Source organism: Carassius gibelio, chromosome B9 (assembly GCF_023724105.1).
Source record: "Carassius gibelio isolate Cgi1373 ecotype wild population from Czech Republic chromosome B9, carGib1.2-hapl.c, whole genome shotgun sequence".
NCBI classification, from domain to species: domain Eukaryota; kingdom Metazoa; phylum Chordata; class Actinopteri; order Cypriniformes; family Cyprinidae; genus Carassius; species Carassius gibelio.
This window is the reverse complement of record NC_068404.1, coordinates 32,494,695-32,512,584: the sequence shown is the minus strand read 5'-3', so window position 1 is coordinate 32,512,584 and position 17,890 is coordinate 32,494,695. Positions and strand designations below refer to the sequence as shown.

The 17,890-nt window shown below is 37.5% G+C and overlaps 1 protein-coding gene across 22 annotated transcripts in view; it reads right to left on the bottom strand.

Moving 5' to 3' along the window:
* The window catches only part of LOC127964937 (uncharacterized), a 420,295-nt gene that overhangs the window by 180,607 nt on the left and 221,798 nt on the right, over positions 1-17,890 (bottom strand). The window contains exon 2 of one of the 22 annotated variants that reach the window (XM_052565497.1): positions 9,899-10,833. The exons of 20 other annotated variants lie outside the window; for them this stretch is intronic. In XM_052565497.1, coding sequence (XP_052421457.1) covers positions 9,970-10,833 — 864 coding nt within the window. In that variant the 3' untranslated portion in view covers positions 9,899-9,969. Of the gene's footprint in view, positions 1-9,898; positions 10,834-15,635; positions 17,144-17,890 lie in introns of those variants that run through there. One more of the 22 variants, XM_052565490.1, reaches the window with a different exon arrangement.

Here is a 17,890-nt window from a genome sequence, read left to right as displayed (position 1 = left end):
ATATGCAATATTACCTTTTCTTTTCATTATCATCTTTAAGAGTTCATGATCATTTCTGTTCAACTTTATTTCTCAGTTGATAAATCCATCCACAATTCATAAAACAAAACACATGCAACTTCCTGTCATTGAAATCATTTAAAAATCAAAGCGACAGGTTAGAAAAAAAAGCCTCAGGCCCAAATATTCAGTTATCACTAATAAACTGTTTGACAAACACTTCTTGCTTCGAAGTACATATCTGAATTTAAAAAAATAAATAAATCACAAACATTCCCCAGAGTCTCAATATGAATCAACGGAGCCGCGAAAATGCTCCAAAGTGCCGATCTGAATCAACGGAGTCGCGAACATGCTCCGAAGTGGCGATCTGAATCAACCGAGTCGCGAACAGGCTCCGAAGTGCCGATCTGAATCAAGCGAGTCGCGAACAGGCTCCGAAGTGCCGATCTGAATCAACGGAGTCGCGAACATGCTCCAAAGTGCTGATCTGAATCAACCGAGTCGCGAGTCGCGAACAGGCTCCGAAGTGCCGATCTGAATCAACAGATTGTTTGTGTATAGCACTTACACACTAATCCCCACAAGAATAAAGATGTTAAATACTCATCTGAGAAAACTATGTTGCATCATAATGAAAGGATGTGTGACGTACACTTTCTGTAAACTGAGCCAAACATTTTCACTGATTTAGGGTAGAGTAAGAATATTTACAGTATTGTGCAAGTTAGTTCATACTTGAATATAATTTTATATGCAATATTACCTTTTCTTTTCATTATCATCTTATCAATCAATCAATCAACTTTATTTATATAGTGCTTTAAACCAAATACATTGCGTCAAAGCACTGAGCAACATTCATTTGGAAAACAGTGTCTCAATAATGCAAAATGATAGTTAAAGGCAGTTCACCATTGAATTCAGTTATGTCATCTCTGTTCAGTTTAAATAGTGTCTGTGCATTTATTTGCAATCAAGTCAATGATATCGCTGTAGATAAAGTGACCCCAACTAAGCAAGCCAGAGGCGACAGCGGCAAGGAACCAAAACCCGATCGGTGACAGAATGGAGAAAAAAACCTTGGGAGAAACCAGGCTCAGTTGGGGGGCCAGTTCTCCTCTGACCAGACGAAACCAGGCTGCAGCAAAGTCAGATTGTGAAGAAGAATCATCTGTTTCCTGTGGTCTTGTCCTGGTGGTCCTCTGAGACAAGGTATTTACAGGGGATCTGTATATGGGGCTCTAGTTGTCCTGGTCTCCGCTGTCTTTCAGGGCAGTAGAGGTCCTTTCTAGGTGCTGATCCACCATCATGTCTGGATTCGTACTGGATCCGGGTGGCTGCAGTGACACTCTGGTCTGGATACAGACTGGATCTGGTGGCCACGGTGACCTCGGAACAAGAGAGAAACAGACAAATATTAGCGTAGATGCCATTCTTCTAATGATGTAGAAGGTACACGTTATGTGAAGTGTTTCCGGTTCCGGTTTACCTTATTAATGCAGCCTAAAAAACCTTTAACGGATTTGGATATTAAAAGCATATTAGTATGTTATGTGTATGCCAGGTTAAAGAGATGGGTCTTCAATCTAGATTTAAACTGCAAGAGTGTGTCTGCCTCCCGAACAATGTTAGGTAGGTTATTCCAGAGTTTAGGCGCCAAATAGGAAAAGGACCTGCCACCCGCAGTTGATTTTGATATTCTAGGTATTATCAAATTGCCTGAGTTTTGAGAACGTAGCGGACGTAGAGGAGTATAATGTAAAAAGGAGGTCATTCAAATACTGAGGTGCTAAACCGTTCAGGGCTTTATAAGTAATAAGCAATATTTAAAAATCTATAGGATGTTTGATAGGGAGCCAGTGCAGCGATGACAGGACCGGGCTAATATGGTCATACTTCCTGGTTCCTGTAAGAACTCTTGCTGCTGCATTGTGGACTAGCTGTAGTTTGTTTACTAAGCGTGCAGAACAACCACCCAATAAAGCATTACAACAATCTAACCTTGAAGTCATAAATGCATTGATTAACATTTCTGCATTTGACATTGAGAGGATAGGCCGTAATTTAGATATATTTTTGAGATGGAAAAATGCAGTTTTACAAACGCTAGAAACGTGGCTTTCTAAGGAAAGATTGCGATCAAATAGCACACCTAGGTTCCTAACTGATGACAAAGAATTGACAGAGCAACCATCAAGTCTTAGACCGTGTTCTAGGTTATTGCAAGCAGAGTTTTTAGGTTGTATAATTAACACTTCTGTTTTTTCTGAATTTAGCAGTAAGAAATTACTCGTCATCCAATTTTTTATATCGACTATGCATTCCATTAGTTTTTCAAATTGGTGTGTTTCACTGGGCCGCGAAGAATTATAGAGCTGAGTATCATCAGCATAACAGTGAAAGCTAACACCATGTTTCCTGATGATATCTCCCAAGGGTAACATATAAAGTGTGAAGAGTAGCGGCCCTAGTACTGAGCCTTGAGGTACTCCATACTGCACTTGTGATCGATATGATACATCTTCATTCACTGCTACGAACTGATGGCGGTCATATAAGTACGATTTAAACCATGCTAGTGCACTTCCACTGATGCCAACAAAGTGTTCAAGTCTATGCAAAAGAATGCTGTGGTCAATTGTGTCAAACGCAGCACTAAGATCCAATAAAACTAATAGAGAGATACACCCACGATCAGATGATAAGAGCAGATCATTTGTAACTCTAAGGAGAGCAGTCTCAGTACTATGATACGGCTAAATCCTGACTGGAAATCCTCACATATACCATTTTTCTCTAAGAAGGAACATAATTGTGAGGATACCACCTTTTCTAGTATCTTGGGCAGAAAAGGGAGATTCGAGATTGGTCTATAATTAACTAGTTCTTTGTGGTCAAGTTGTGGTTTTTTTATGAGAGGCTTAATAACAGCCAGTTTGAAAGTTTTGGGGACATATCCTAATGACAATGAGGAATTAATAATAGTCAAAAGAGGACCATTAACTTCTGGAAGCACCTCTTTTAGGAGCTTAGATGGTATAGGGTCTAACATACATGTTGTAGGTTTAGATGATTTAACAAGTTTATACAATTCTTCCTCTCCTATAGTAGAGAATGAGTGGAACTGTTCCTCAGGGGGTCTATAGTGCACTGTCTGATGTGATACTGTAGCTGACGGCTGAATGGTTGCAATTTTATCTCTAATAGTATCGATTTTAGAAGTAAAGTAGTTCATAAAGTCATTACTGCTGTGGTGTTGGGAAATGTCAACACTTGTTGAGGCTTTATTTTTAATTAATTTAGCCACTGTATTGAATAAATACCTGGGGTTATGTTTGTTTTCTTCTAAAAGAGAAGAAAAGTAATCAGATCTAGCAGTTTTTAATGCTTTTCTGTAGGATATGTTACTTTCCCGCCAAGCAATACGAAATACCTCTAGTTTTGTTTTCCTCCTTCCTTCCTGCGCTCCATTTTTCGGGCTGCTCTCTTTAGGGTGTGAGTATGCTCATTATACCATGGTGTCAAACTGTTTTCCTTAACCTTCCTTAAGCGTAAAGGAGCAACTGTATTTAAAGTGGTAGAAAAGAGAGAGTCCATAGTTTCTGTTACATCATCAAGTTGTTCTGAGGTTTTGGATATGCTAAGGAATTTGGATACATCAGGAAGATAACTTAAAAAAGCAGTCTTTTGCGGTAGAAGTGATGGTTCTTCGATACTTGTAACAAGAAGTAGAATTTACAATTTTGGCTATATGAAGTTTGCACAGAACTAAATAATGATCTGAGATATCATCACTTGGCTGAATAATTTCAACACTATCAACATCAATTCCATGTGACAGTATTAAATCTAGAGTATGATTTCGACAATGAGTAGGTCCTGAAACATGTTGTCTAACACCAATAGAGTTCAGAATGTCTATAAATGCTGATCCCAATGCATCTTTTTCATTATCGACATGGATATTAAAATCACCAACTATTAAAACTTTATCTGCAGCCAGAACTAATTCGGATGTAAAATCAGCAAACTCTTTAATAAAGTCTGTATGGTGGCCTGGTGGCCTGTGTACAGTAGCCAGTACAAACATAACAGGGGATTTATCATTAACATTTGTTTCTCTGGATAATGTTATATGTAGCACCATTACTTCAAACCAGTTATACTTGAAGCCTGCCCTCTGAGAAATCCTGAAAACGTTGTTATAAATTGAAGCAACACCTCCACCTTTGCCTTTTAGACGTGGCTCGTGTTTATAACAGTAATCTTGGGGGGTGGACTCATTTCAAATAATGTAATCATCAGGTTTTAGCCAGGTTTCTGTCAAACAGAGCACATCTATATTATGATCAGTTATCATATTATTTACAAAAAGTGTTTTCGTAGAAAGGGATCTGATATTCAATAAGCCAAGCTTTATCATTTGTTTATCCATATTGCATTTGTTTTTTATTTGTTGAACCTCAATTAAATTATTAACCTTAACTTGGTTTGGACGTTTTTTGTATTTTCTAGTTCGGGGAACAGACACAGTCTCTACAGTGTGATATCTAGGTGAAAGAGTCTCTATGTGCTGAGAATTAGCTGACCTCTTAAAGAGTTCATGATCATTTCTGTTCAACTTTATTTGTCAGTTGATAAATCCATCCACAATTCATAAAACACAATACATGCAACTTCCTGTCATTGAAATCATTTAAAAATCAAAGCGACAGGTTAGAAAAAAAAAGCGTCTGGCCCAAATATTCAGTTATCACTAATGAACTGTTTGACAAACACTTCTTGCTTCGAAGTACATATCCGAATTTAAAAAAATAAATAAATCACAAACAGTCCCCAGAGTCTCAATCTGAATGAACGGAGCCGCGAACATGCTCCGAAGTGCCGATCTGAATCAACCGAGTCGCGAACATGCTCCGGAAGTGCCGATCTGAATCAACCGAGTCGCGAACAGGCTCCGAAGTGGCGATCTGAATCAAGCGAGTCGCGAGTCGCGAACAGGCTCCGAAGTGCCGATCTGAATCAACCGAGTCGCGAACAGGCTCCGAAGTGCCGATCTGAATCAACCGAGTCGCGAGTCGCGAACAGGCTCCGAAGTGCCGATCTGAATCAACCGAGTCGCGAACAGGCTCCGAAGTGCCGATCTGAATCAACGGAGTCGCGACCATGCTCCGAAGTGCCGATCTGAATCAACCGAGTCGCGAACAGGCTCCGAAGTGCCGATCTGAAAACTTCGATCAAAGAATGTAAAAAATAACTCTATTTCTCTAATAACTCTACAACTCTATGAAAGACTCAGACCACGTATCTAAAAATAAATCGCTTTAGTAAAAGAGAAATAATAAGAGGAGTGAAGTTTCCTACCGTTCTGCTGTGTTTGGTCCTCACCGAAGCTCCGCGGCTCGTCTCCGCCCCTCACACGCGCGTTTACAGCACTAAATTAATAATCTTTGCTAATTATTATACATCTACTTCATTGTCAGCTTCAGGTACTTCATGTATTATTGTTCAATGAACTGTTTGATACAAAAAAAGTTGTATTTAGTAATAATTCAAAATTATGAAAATAAAATATATAAAAAATAATGGTTTATATTTTAATATCCTTTAAAATATAATTTATTTCTGTGATGTGCAGCTGTATTTTCAGCATCATTCCTCCAGTCTTCAGTGTCACATGATCTTCAGAAATCAGTCTAATATGATGATTTATTATAAGAATTATTAATATTTGTGATGCCAAATATTATTTTGGAATCTGTGATACTTTTTTCCGGATTCTTCGATGTATACTTTTTTTTTTAAAGAACAGCGTTTATTCAAAATATAAATCTCTTCTAACAATACTAATCTTTGATTTCACTTCTTATCAATTTAATACATCCTAAAAGAGTTATAAACTTTTGAACTCTATTGTTTATTGTTAAAAAAGTCTTCTATTTTAAATAAATGCTCTTCTTTTTGACATTTCATTCATCAAAGAATCCTGAAAGAAGTATCACAGTTTCAGCAGCACAACTCTGATAATAAATCATCATATTATTCTGATTTGTGAGGATCATGTGACACTGAAGACTGGAGGAATGATGCTGAAAATCACAGAAATAAAATAGATTTTAATGTATATTAAAATAAAAAAGTTGTTTTACTTCATAATAATATTTCACTTTTTTTCCTGTATTTGTGATCAAATAAATGCAGTTTTGATGAGTAAACTCCTGTAAAAACAACAACAACAACAACAACAACACATAAAAAATCATTCTGATCCCAAACTCTGACCGGTGTGTGTATGTGTTTGTGTATAGCACTTATACACTAATCCCCACAAGAATAAAGATGTTAAATACTCATCTGAGAAAACTATGTTGCATCATAATGAAAGGATGTGTGACGTACACTTTCTGTAAACTGAGCCAAACATTTTCACTGATTTAGGGTAGAGTAAGAATATTTACAGTATTGTGCAAGTTAGTTCATACTTGAATATAATTTTATATGCAATATTACCTTTTCTTTTCATTATCATCTTATCAATCAATCAATCAACTTTATTTATATAGTGCTTTAAACCAAATACATTGCGTCAAAGCACTGAGCAACATTCATTTGGAAAACAGTGTCTCAATAATGCAAAATGATAGTTAAAGGCAGTTCACCATTGAATTCAGTTATGTCATCTCTGTTCAGTTTAAATAGTGTCTGTGCATTTATTTGCAATCAAGTCAATGATATCGCTGTAGATAAAGTGACCCCAACTAAGCAAGCCAGAGGCGACAGCGGCAAGGAACCAAAACCCGATCGGTGACAGAATGGAGAAAAAAACCTTGGGAGAAACCAGGCTCAGTTGGGGGGCCAGTTCTCCTCTGACCAGACGAAACCAGGCTGCAGCAAAGTCAGATTGTGAAGAAGAATCATCTGTTTCCTGTGGTCTTGTCCTGGTGGTCCTCTGAGACAAGGTATTTACAGGGGATCTGTATATGGGGCTCTAGTTGTCCTGGTCTCCGCTGTCTTTCAGGGCAGTAGAGGTCCTTTCTAGGTGCTGATCCACCATCATGTCTGGATTCGTACTGGATCCGGGTGGCTGCAGTGACACTCTGGTCTGGATACAGACTGGATCTGGTGGCCACGGTGACCTCGGAACAAGAGAGAAACAGACAAATATTAGCGTAGATGCCATTCTTCTAATGATGTAGAAGGTACACGTTATGTGAAGTGTTTCCGGTTCCGGTTTACCTTATTAATGCAGCCTAAAAAACCTTTAACGGATTTGGATATTAAAAGCATATTAGTATGTTATGTGCATGCCAGGTTAAAGAGATGGGTCTTCAATCTAGATTTAAACTGCAAGAGTGTGTCTGCCTCCCGAACAATGTTAGGTAGGTTATTCCAGAGTTTAGGCGCCAAATAGGAAAAGGACCTGCCACCCGCAGTTGATTTTGATATTCTAGGTATTATCAAATTGCCTGAGTTTTGAGAACGTAGCGGACGTAGAGGAGTATAATGTAAAAAGGAGGTCATTCAAATACTGAGGTGCTAAACCGTTCAGGGCTTTATAAGTAATAAGCAATATTTAAAAATCTATAGGATGTTTGATAGGGAGCCAGTGCAGCGATGACAGGACCGGGCTAATATGGTCATACTTCCTGGTTCCTGTAAGAACTCTTGCTGCTGCATTGTGGACTAGCTGTAGTTTGTTTACTAAGCGTGCAGAACAACCACCCAATAAAGCATTACAACAATCTAACCTTGAAGTCATAAATGCATGGATTAACATTTCTGCATTTGACATTGAGAGGATAGGCCGTAATTTAGATATATTTTTGAGATGGAAAAATGCAGTTTTACAAACGCTAGAAACGTGGCTTTCTAAGGAAAGATTGCGATCAAATAGCACACCTAGGTTCCTAACTGATGACAAAGAATTGACAGAGCAACCATCAAGTCTTAGACCGTGTTCTAGGTTATTGCAAGCAGAGTTTTTAGGTCGTATAATTAACACTTCTGTTTTTTCTGAATTTAGCAGTAAGAAATTACTCGTCATCCAATTTTTTATATCGACTATGCATTCCCAGAGGTGGGTAGAGTACCCAAAAACTTTACTCAAGTAAAAGTAAAAGTAATTCTAGAAATATTTACTCAAGTAAAAGTAAAAGTACTAGTCTTGAATAGTTACTTGAGTAAGAGTAAAAGAGTATCGGATAAAAAATCTACTCAAGTAGTTAGTTACTAGTTACTTTGGGTCATATATACGGAGCCTATTTTTATATAGATATATAGACAAAAAATGTATGTAATGTATGTGTGTGTGTATAAATGTATATATTTCATCAGCCTTTAATCCAATTTATGTAATTTATTATAAAACCCTGTCTGTTTATTTAAGTAACAAATATAGGTATCATGCCATAACATATTTTTAATACGACTGACTTTATTTTAAATGTGAATTTAACATTGAAAATTAATGTGATATAAATATTGCTACTAATCTTTCATTGTTCAGAAAGAGAGCAAATAACATTTACATTATTAAACATAATTTTCACTGACAGTCTAGATTTCATTCACTCTCAGAAACTACCATTAAAATCACTGAAACTGTTAACACTGTGAAATCAATATCTTAATTATAGATTCGTACACACATCTGCACTTTGTTGTTTCTGACGAGAGAATTCGGCAGAAAGAGGTATTCAGTAAGTGAGCGAGTGAAGAAAGCACCGGCATTTCAGCGATGACTCATCGGAACACCTCTGATTGGCCATTGCACTCAAAAGCTCAACAGAACCGTGTGTGATTGGTTAATGCGCAGCGCTGTAAAAACGCGTCTTTCTCTGGCTCAGCGCCAGCAAGCGATCACAGATCTGAATTTAGCAGCTGATGATATGACTTGCTGAACGTACTCGCACTGGTGTGATTGTATTAAAATTAATAAAATCTCAATCGGCTATTCTTTGTCTTTTGGAAGCTGCATTCAACCTGTTATAAGCCACACACGTACAACAAACTAATGTCACAGTGGTATCGTGTACTGTAATCGAATGTAGCCCAAGTTATTACCTGTTAAACAGTAGACAGCACACGCGTTCATCTAATAAGGATCTCCATCGCAAGCAAAGAATAGCCTTTGCAGATTAGCTTTCAATTCAGTGCAGTTCCATAGCCGCGATTTCAACGCTGCTGATATTCTTAAACGTTACAACTCTGAGTGAACCGCTTCAGAGCTCAGCGCGTGCAGCATGGAACTGAACGACTCATTCAAACTGATTCATGAACCAATTCACTCATTTGCCCATTGGTTTGATCAAGCCTTTGAACAGAGTTGACTCAAAAGAATGAATCATTCGCGAATGGGCATCGCTCATTGTCCAGAGAAAAGTAGACGGCGCGTTTGGAATAAACTGAAGCATTTATTGCATTAAGATAAAGTAACGAGAGGGGCGTCGCCCACAGTAACGAAGTAAAAGTACAGATTTTTCCCAAAAAATGTACTCAAGTAAGAGTATAAAGTACCCATCTTTAAATATACTCCGAAAAGTATTCGTTACCCCGAAAAATTACTCAAGTAAATGTAACGAAGTAAATGTAACTCGTTACTACCCACCTCTGTGCATTCCATTAGTTTTTCAAATTGGTGTGTTTCACTGGGCCGTGAAGAATTATAGAGCTGAGTATCATCAGCATAACAGTGAAAGCTAACACCATGTTTCCTGATGATATCTCCCAAGGGTAACATATAAAGTGTGAAGAGTAGCGGCCCTAGTACTGAGCCTTGAGGTACTCCATACTGCACTTGTGATCGATATGATACATCTTCATTCACTGCTACGAACTGATGGCGGTCATATAAGTACGATTTAAACCATGCTAGTGCACTTCCACTGATGCCAACAAAGTGTTCAAGTCTATGCAAAAGAATGCTGTGGTCAATTGTGTCAAACGCAGCACTAAGATCCAATAAAACTAATAGAGAGATACACCCACGATCAGATGATAAGAGCAGATCATTTGTAACTCTAAGGAGAGCAGTCTCAGTACTATGATACGGCTAAATCCTGACTGGAAATCCTCACATATACCATTTTTCTCTAAGAAGGAACATAATTGTGAGGATACCACCTTTTCTAGTATCTTGGGCAGAAAAGGGAGATTCGAGATTGGTCTATAATTAACTAGTTCTTTGGGGTCAAGTTGTGGTTTTTTTATGAGAGGCTTAATAACAGCCAGTTTGAAAGTTTTGGGGACATATCCTAATGACAATGAGGAATTAATAATAGTCAAAAGAGGACCATTAACTTCTGGAAGCACCTCTTTTAGGAGCTTAGATGGTATAGGGTCTAACATACATGTTGTAGGTTTAGATGATTTAACAAGTTTATACAATTCTTCCTCTCCTATAGTAGAGAATGAGTGGAACTGTTCCTCAGGGGGTCTATAGTGCACTGTCTGATGTGATACTGTAGCTGACGGCTGAATGGTTGCAATTTTATCTCTAATAGTATCGATTTTAGAAGTAAAGTAGTTCATAAAGTCATTACTGCTGTGGTGTTGGGAAATGTCAACACTTGTTGAGGCTTTATTTTTAATTAATTTAGCCACTGTATTGAATAAATACCTGGGGTTATGTTTGTTTTCTTCTAAAAGAGAAGAAAAGTAATCAGATCTAGCAGTTTTTAATGCTTTTCTGTAGGATATGTTACTTTCCCGCCAAGCAATACGAAATACCTCTAGTTTTGTTTTCCTCCAGCTGCGCTCCATTTTTCGGGCTGCTCTCTTTAGGGTGCGAGTATGCTCATTATACCATGGTGTCAAACTGTTTTCCTTAACCTTCCTTAAGCGTAAAGGAGCAACTGTATTTAAAGTGCTAGAAAAGAGAGAGTCCATAGTTTCTGTTACATCATCAAGTTGTTCTGAGGTTTTGGATATGCTAAGGAATTTGGATACATCAGGAAGATAACTTAAAAAAGCAGTCTTTTGCGGTAGAAGTGATGGTTCTTCGATACTTGTAACAAGAAGTAGAATTTACAATTTTGGCTATATGAAGTTTGCACAGAACTAAATAATGATCTGAGATATCATCACTTGGCTGAATAATTTCAACACTATCAACATCAATTCCATGTGACAGTATTAAATCTAGAGTATGATTTCGACAATGAGTAGGTCCTGAAACATGTTGTCTAACACCAATAGAGTTCAGAATGTCTATAAATGCTGATCCCAATGCATCTTTTTCATTATCGACATGGATATTAAAATCACCAACTATTAAAACTTTATCTGCAGCCAGAACTAATTCGGATGTAAAATCAGCAAACTCTTTAATAAAGTCTGTATGGTGGCCTGGTGGCCTGTGTACAGTAGCCAGTACAAACATAACAGGGGATTTATCATTAACATTTGTTTCTCTGGATAATGTTATATGTAGCACCATTACTTCAAACCAGTTATACTTGAAGCCTGCCCTCTGAGAAATCCTGAAAACGTTGTTATAAATTGAAGCAACACCTCCACCTTTGCCTTTTAGACGTGGCTCGTGTTTATAACAGTAATCTTGGGGGGTGGACTCATTTCAAATAATGTAATCATCAGGTTTTAGCCAGGTTTCTGTCAAACAGAGCACATCTATATTATGATCAGTTATCATATTATTTACAAAAAGTGTTTTCGTAGAAAGGGATCTGATATTCAATAAGCCAAGCTTTATCATTTGTTTATCCATATTGCATTTGTTTTTTATTTGTTGAACCTCAATTAAATTATTAACCTTAACTTGGTTTGGACGTTTTTTGTATTTTCTAGTTCGGGGAACAGACACAGTCTCTACAGTGTGATATCTAGGTGAAAGAGTCTCTATGTGCTGAGAATTAGCTGACCTCTTAAAGAGTTCATGATCATTTCTGTTCAACTTTATTTCTCAGTTGATAAATCCATCCACAATTCATAAAACACAATACATGCAACTTCCTGTCATTGAAATCATTTAAAAATCAAAGCGACAGGTTAGAAAAAAAAAAGCGTCTGGCCCAAATATTCAGTTATCACTAATGAACTGTTTGACAAACACTTCTTGCTTCGAAGTACATATCCGAATTTAAAAAAATAAATAAATCACAAACAGTCCCCAGAGTCTCAATCTGAATCAACGGAGCCGCGAACATGCTCCGAAGTGCCGATCTGAATCAACCGAGTCGCGAACATGCTCCGGAAGTGCCGATCTGAATCAACCGAGTCGCGAACAGGCTCCGAAGTGGCGATCTGAATCAAGCGAGTCGCGAGTCGCGAACAGGCTCCGAAGTGCCGATCTGAATCAACCGAGTCGCGAACAGGCTCCGAAGTCCCGATCTGAATCAACCGAGTCGCGACCATGCTCCGAAGTGCCGATCTGAATCAACCGAGTCGCGAACAGGCTCCGAAGTGCCGATCTGAAAACTTCGATCAAAGAATGTAAAAAATAACTCTATTTCTCTAATAACTCTACAACTCTATGAAAGACTCAGACCACGTATCTAAAAATAAATCGCTTTAGTAAAAGAGAAATAATAAGAGGAGTGAAGTTTCCTACCGTTCTGCTGTGTTTGGTCCTCACCGAAGCTCCGCGGCTCGTCTCCGCCCCTCACACGCGCGTTTACAGCACTAAATTAATAATCTTTGCTAATTATTATACATCTACTTCATTGTCAGCTTCAGGTACTTCATGTATTATTGTTCAATGAACTGTTTGATACAAAAAAAGTTGTATTTAGTAATAATTCAAAATTATGAAAATAAAATATATAAAAAATAATGGTTTATATTTTAATATCCTTTAAAATATAATTTATTTCTGTGATGTGCAGCTGTATTTTCAGCATCATTCCTCCAGTCTTCAGTGTCACATGATCTTCAGAAATCAGTCTAATATGATGATTTATTATAAGAATTATTAATATTTGTGATGCCAAATATTATTTTGGAATCTGTGATACTTTTTTCCGGATTCTTCGATGTATACTTTTTTTTTTAAAGAACAGCGTTTATTCAAAATATAAATCTCTTCTAACAATACTAATCTTTGATTTCACTTCTTATCAATTTAATACATCCTAAAAGAGTTATAAACTTTTGAACTCTATTGTTTATTGTTAGAAAAGTCTTCTATTTTAAATAAATGCTCTTCTTTTTGACATTTCATTCATCAAAGAATCCTGAAAGAAGTATCACAGTTTCAGCAGCACAACTCTGATAATAAATCATCATATTATTCTGATTTGTGAGGATCATGTGACACTGAAGACTGGAGGAATGATGCTGAAAATCACAGAAATAAAATAGATTTTAATGTATATTAAAAAAAAAAAGTTGTTTTACTTCATAATAATATTTCACTTTTTTCCTGTATTTGTGATCAAATAAATGCAGTTTTGATGAGTAAACTCCTGTAAAAACAACAACAACAACACATAAAAAATCATTCTGATCCCAAACTCTGACCGGTGTGTGTGTGTGTTTGTGTATAGCACTTATACACTAATCCCCACAAGAATAAAGATGTTAAATATTCATCTGAGAAAACTATGTTGCATCATAATGAAAGGAAGTGTGACGTACACTTTCTGTAAACTGAGCCAAACATTTTCACTGATTTAGGGTAGAGTAAGATTATTTACAGTATTGCGCAAGTTAGTTCATACTTGGAAATAATTTTATATGCAATATTACCTTTTCTTTTCATTATCATCTTTAAGAGTTCATGATCATTTCTGTTCAACTTTATTTCTCAGTTGATAAATCCATCCACAATTCATAAAACAAAACACATGCAACTTCCTGTCATTGAAATCATTTAAAAATCAAAGCGACAGGTTAGAAAAAAAAGCCTCAGGCCCAAATATTCAGTTATCACTAATAAACTGTTTGACAAACACTTCTTGCTTCGAAGTACATATCTGAATTTAAAAAAATAAATAAATCACAAACATTCCCCAGAGTCTCAATATGAATCAACGGAGCCGCGAAAATGCTCCAAAGTGCCGATCTGAATCAACGAAGTCGCGAACATGCTCCGAAGTGGCGATCTGAATCAACCGAGTCGCGAACAGGCTCCGAAGTGCCGATCTGAATCAACGGAGTCGCGAACAGGCTCCGAAGTGCCGATCTGAATCAACAGATTGTTTGTGTATAGCACTTATACACTAATCCCCACAAGAATAAAGATGTTAAATACTCATCTGAGAAAACTATGTTGCATCATAATGAAAGGATGTGTGACGTACACTTTCTGTAAACTGAGCCAAACATTTTCACTGATTTAGGGTAGAGTAAGAATATTTACAGTATTGTGCAAGTTAGTTCATACTTGAATATAATTTTATATGCAATATTACCTTTTCTTTTCATTATCATCTTATCAATCAATCAATCAACTTTATTTATATAGTGCTTTAAACCAAATACATTGCGTCAAAGCACTGAGCAACATTCATTTGGAAAACAGTGTCTCAATAATGCAAAATGATAGTTAAAGGCAGTTCACCATTGAATTCAGTTATGTCATCTCTGTTCAGTTTAAATAGTGTCTGTGCATTTATTTGCAATCAAGTCAATGATATCGCTGTAGATAAAGTGACCCCAACTAAGCAAGCCAGAGGCGACAGCGGCAAGGAACCAAAACCCGATCGGTGACAGAATGGAGAAAAAAACCTTGGGAGAAACCAGGCTCAGTTGGGGGGCCAGTTCTCCTCTGACCAGACGAAACCAGGCTGCAGCAAAGTCAGATTGTGAAGAAGAATCATCTGTTTCCTGTGGTCTTGTCCTGGTGGTCCTCTGAGACAAGGTATTTACAGGGGATCTGTATATGGGGCTCTAGTTGTCCTGGTCTCCGCTGTCTTTCAGGGCAGTAGAGGTCCTTTCTAGGTGCTGATCCACCATCATGTCTGGATTCGTACTGGATCCGGGTGGCTGCAGTGACACTCTGGTCTGGATACAGACTGGATCTGGTGGCCACGGTGACCTCGGAACAAGAGAGAAACAGACAAATATTAGCGTAGATGCCATTCTTCTAATGATGTAGAAGGTACACGTTATGTGAAGTGTTTCCGGTTCCGGTTTACCTTATTAATGCAGCCTAAAAAACCTTTAACGGATTTGGATATTAAAAGCATATTAGTATGTTATGTGTATGCCAGGTTAAAGAGATGGGTCTTCAATCTAGATTTAAACTGCAAGAGTGTGTCTGCCTCCCGAACAATGTTAGGTAGGTTATTCCAGAGTTTAGGCGCCAAATAGGAAAAGGACCTGCCACCCGCAGTTGATTTTGATATTCTAGGTATTATCAAATTGCCTGAGTTTTGAGAACGTAGCGGACGTAGAGGAGTATAATGTAAAAGGAGGTCATTCAAATACTGAGGTGCTAAACCGTTCAGGGCTTTATAAGTAATAAGCAATATTTAAAAATCTATAGGATGTTTGATAGGGAGCCAGTGCAGCGATGACAGGACCGGGCTAATATGGTCATAATTCCTGGTTCCTGTAAGAACTCTTGCTGCTGCATTGTGGACTAGCTGTAGTTTGTTTACTAAGCGTGCAGAACAACCACCCAATAAAGCATTACAACAATCTAACCTTGAAGTCATAAATGCATGGATTAACATTTCTGCATTTGACATTGAGAGGATAGGCCGTAATTTAGATATATTTTTGAGATGGAAAAATGCAGTTTTACAAACGCTAGAAACGTGGCTTTCTAAGGAAAGATTGCGATCAAATAGCACACCTAGGTTCCTAACTGATGACAAAGAATTGACAGAGCAACCATCAAGTCTTAGACCGTGTTCTAGGTTATTGCAAGCAGAGTTTTTAGGTCGTATAATTAACACTTCTGTTTTTTCTGAATTTAGCAGTAAGAAATTACTCGTCATCCAATTTTTTATATCGACTATGCATTCCATTAGTTTTTCAAATTGGTGTGTTTCACTGGGCCGCGAAGAATTATAGAGCTGAGTATCATCAGCATAACAGTGAAAGCTAACACCATGTTTCCTGATGATATCTCCCAAGGGTAACATATAAAGTGTGAAGAGTAGCAGCCCTAGTACTGAGCCTTGAGGTACTCCATACTGCACTTGTGATCGATATGATACATCTTCATTCACTGCTACGAACTGATGGCGGTCATATAAGTACGATTTAAACCATGCTAGTGCACTTCCACTGATGCCAACAAAGTGTTCAAGTCTATGCAAAAGAATGCTGTGGTCAATTGTGTCAAACGCAGCACTAAGATCCAATAAAACTAATAGAGAGATACACCCACGATCAGATGATAAGAGCAGATCATTTGTAACTCTAAGGAGAGCAGTCTCAGTACTATGATACGGCTAAATCCTGACTGGAAATCCTCACATATACCATTTTTCTCTAAGAAGGAACATAATTGTGAGGATACCACCTTTTCTAGTATCTTGGGCAGAAAAGGGAGATTCGAGATTGGTCTATAATTAACTAGTTCTTTGGGGTCAAGTTGTGGTTTTTTTATGAGAGGCTTAATAACAGCCAGTTTGAAAGTTTTGGGGACATATCCTAATGACAATGAGGAATTAATAATAGTCAAAAGAGGACCATTAACTTCTGGAAGCACCTCTTTTAGGAGCTTAGATGGTATAGGGTCTAACATACATGTTGTAGGTTTAGATGATTTAACAAGTTTATACAATTCTTCCTCTCCTATAGTAGAGAATGAGTGGAACTGTTCCTCAGGGGGTCTATAGTGCACTGTCTGATGTGATACTGTAGCTGACGGCTGAATGGTTGCAATTTTATCTCTAATAGTATCGATTTTAGAAGTAAAGTAGTTCATAAAGTCATTACTGCTGTGGTGTTGGGAAATGTCAACACTTGTTGAGGCTTTATTTTTAATTAATTTAGCCACTGTATTGAATAAATACCTGGGGTTATGTTTGTTTTCTTCTAAAAGAGAAGAAAAGTAATCAGATCTAGCAGTTTTTAATGCTTTTCTGTAGGATATGTTACTTTCCCGCCAAGCAATACGAAATACCTCTAGTTTTGTTTTCCTCCAGCTGCGCTCCATTTTTCGGGCTGCTCTCTTTAGGGTGCGAGTATGCTCATTATACCATGGTGTCAAACTGTTTTCCTTAACCTTCCTTAAGCGTAAAGGAGCAACTGTATTTAAAGTGCTAGAAAAGAGAGAGTCCATAGTTTCTGTTACATCATCAAGTTGTTCTGAGGTTTTGGATATGCTAAGGAATTTGGATACATCAGGAAGATAACTTAAAAAAGCAGTCTTTTGCGGTAGAAGTGATGGTTCTTCGATACTTGTAACAAGAAGTAGAATTTACAATTTTGGCTATATGAAGTTTGCACAGAACTAAATAATGATCTGAGATATCATCACTTGGCTGAATAATTTCAACACTATCAACATCAATTCCATGTGACAGTATTAAATCTAGAGTATGATTTCGACAATGAGTAGGTCCTGAAACATGTTGTCTAACACCAATAGAGTTCAGAATGTCTATAAATGCTGATCCCAATGCATCTTTTTCATTATCGACATGGATATTAAAATCACCAACTATTAAAACTTTATCTGCAGCCAGAACTAATTCGGATGTAAAATCAGCAAACTCTTTAATAAAGTCTGTATGGTGGCCTGGTGGCCTGTGTACAGTAGCCAGTACAAACATAACAGGGGATTTATCATTAACATTTGTTTCTCTGGATAATGTTATATGTAGCACCATTACTTCAAACCAGTTATACTTGAAGCCTGCCCTCTGAGAAATCCTGAAAACGTTGTTATAAATTGAAGCAACACCTCCACCTTTGCCTTTTAGACGTGGCTCGTGTTTATAACAGTAATCTTGGGGGGTGGACTCATTTC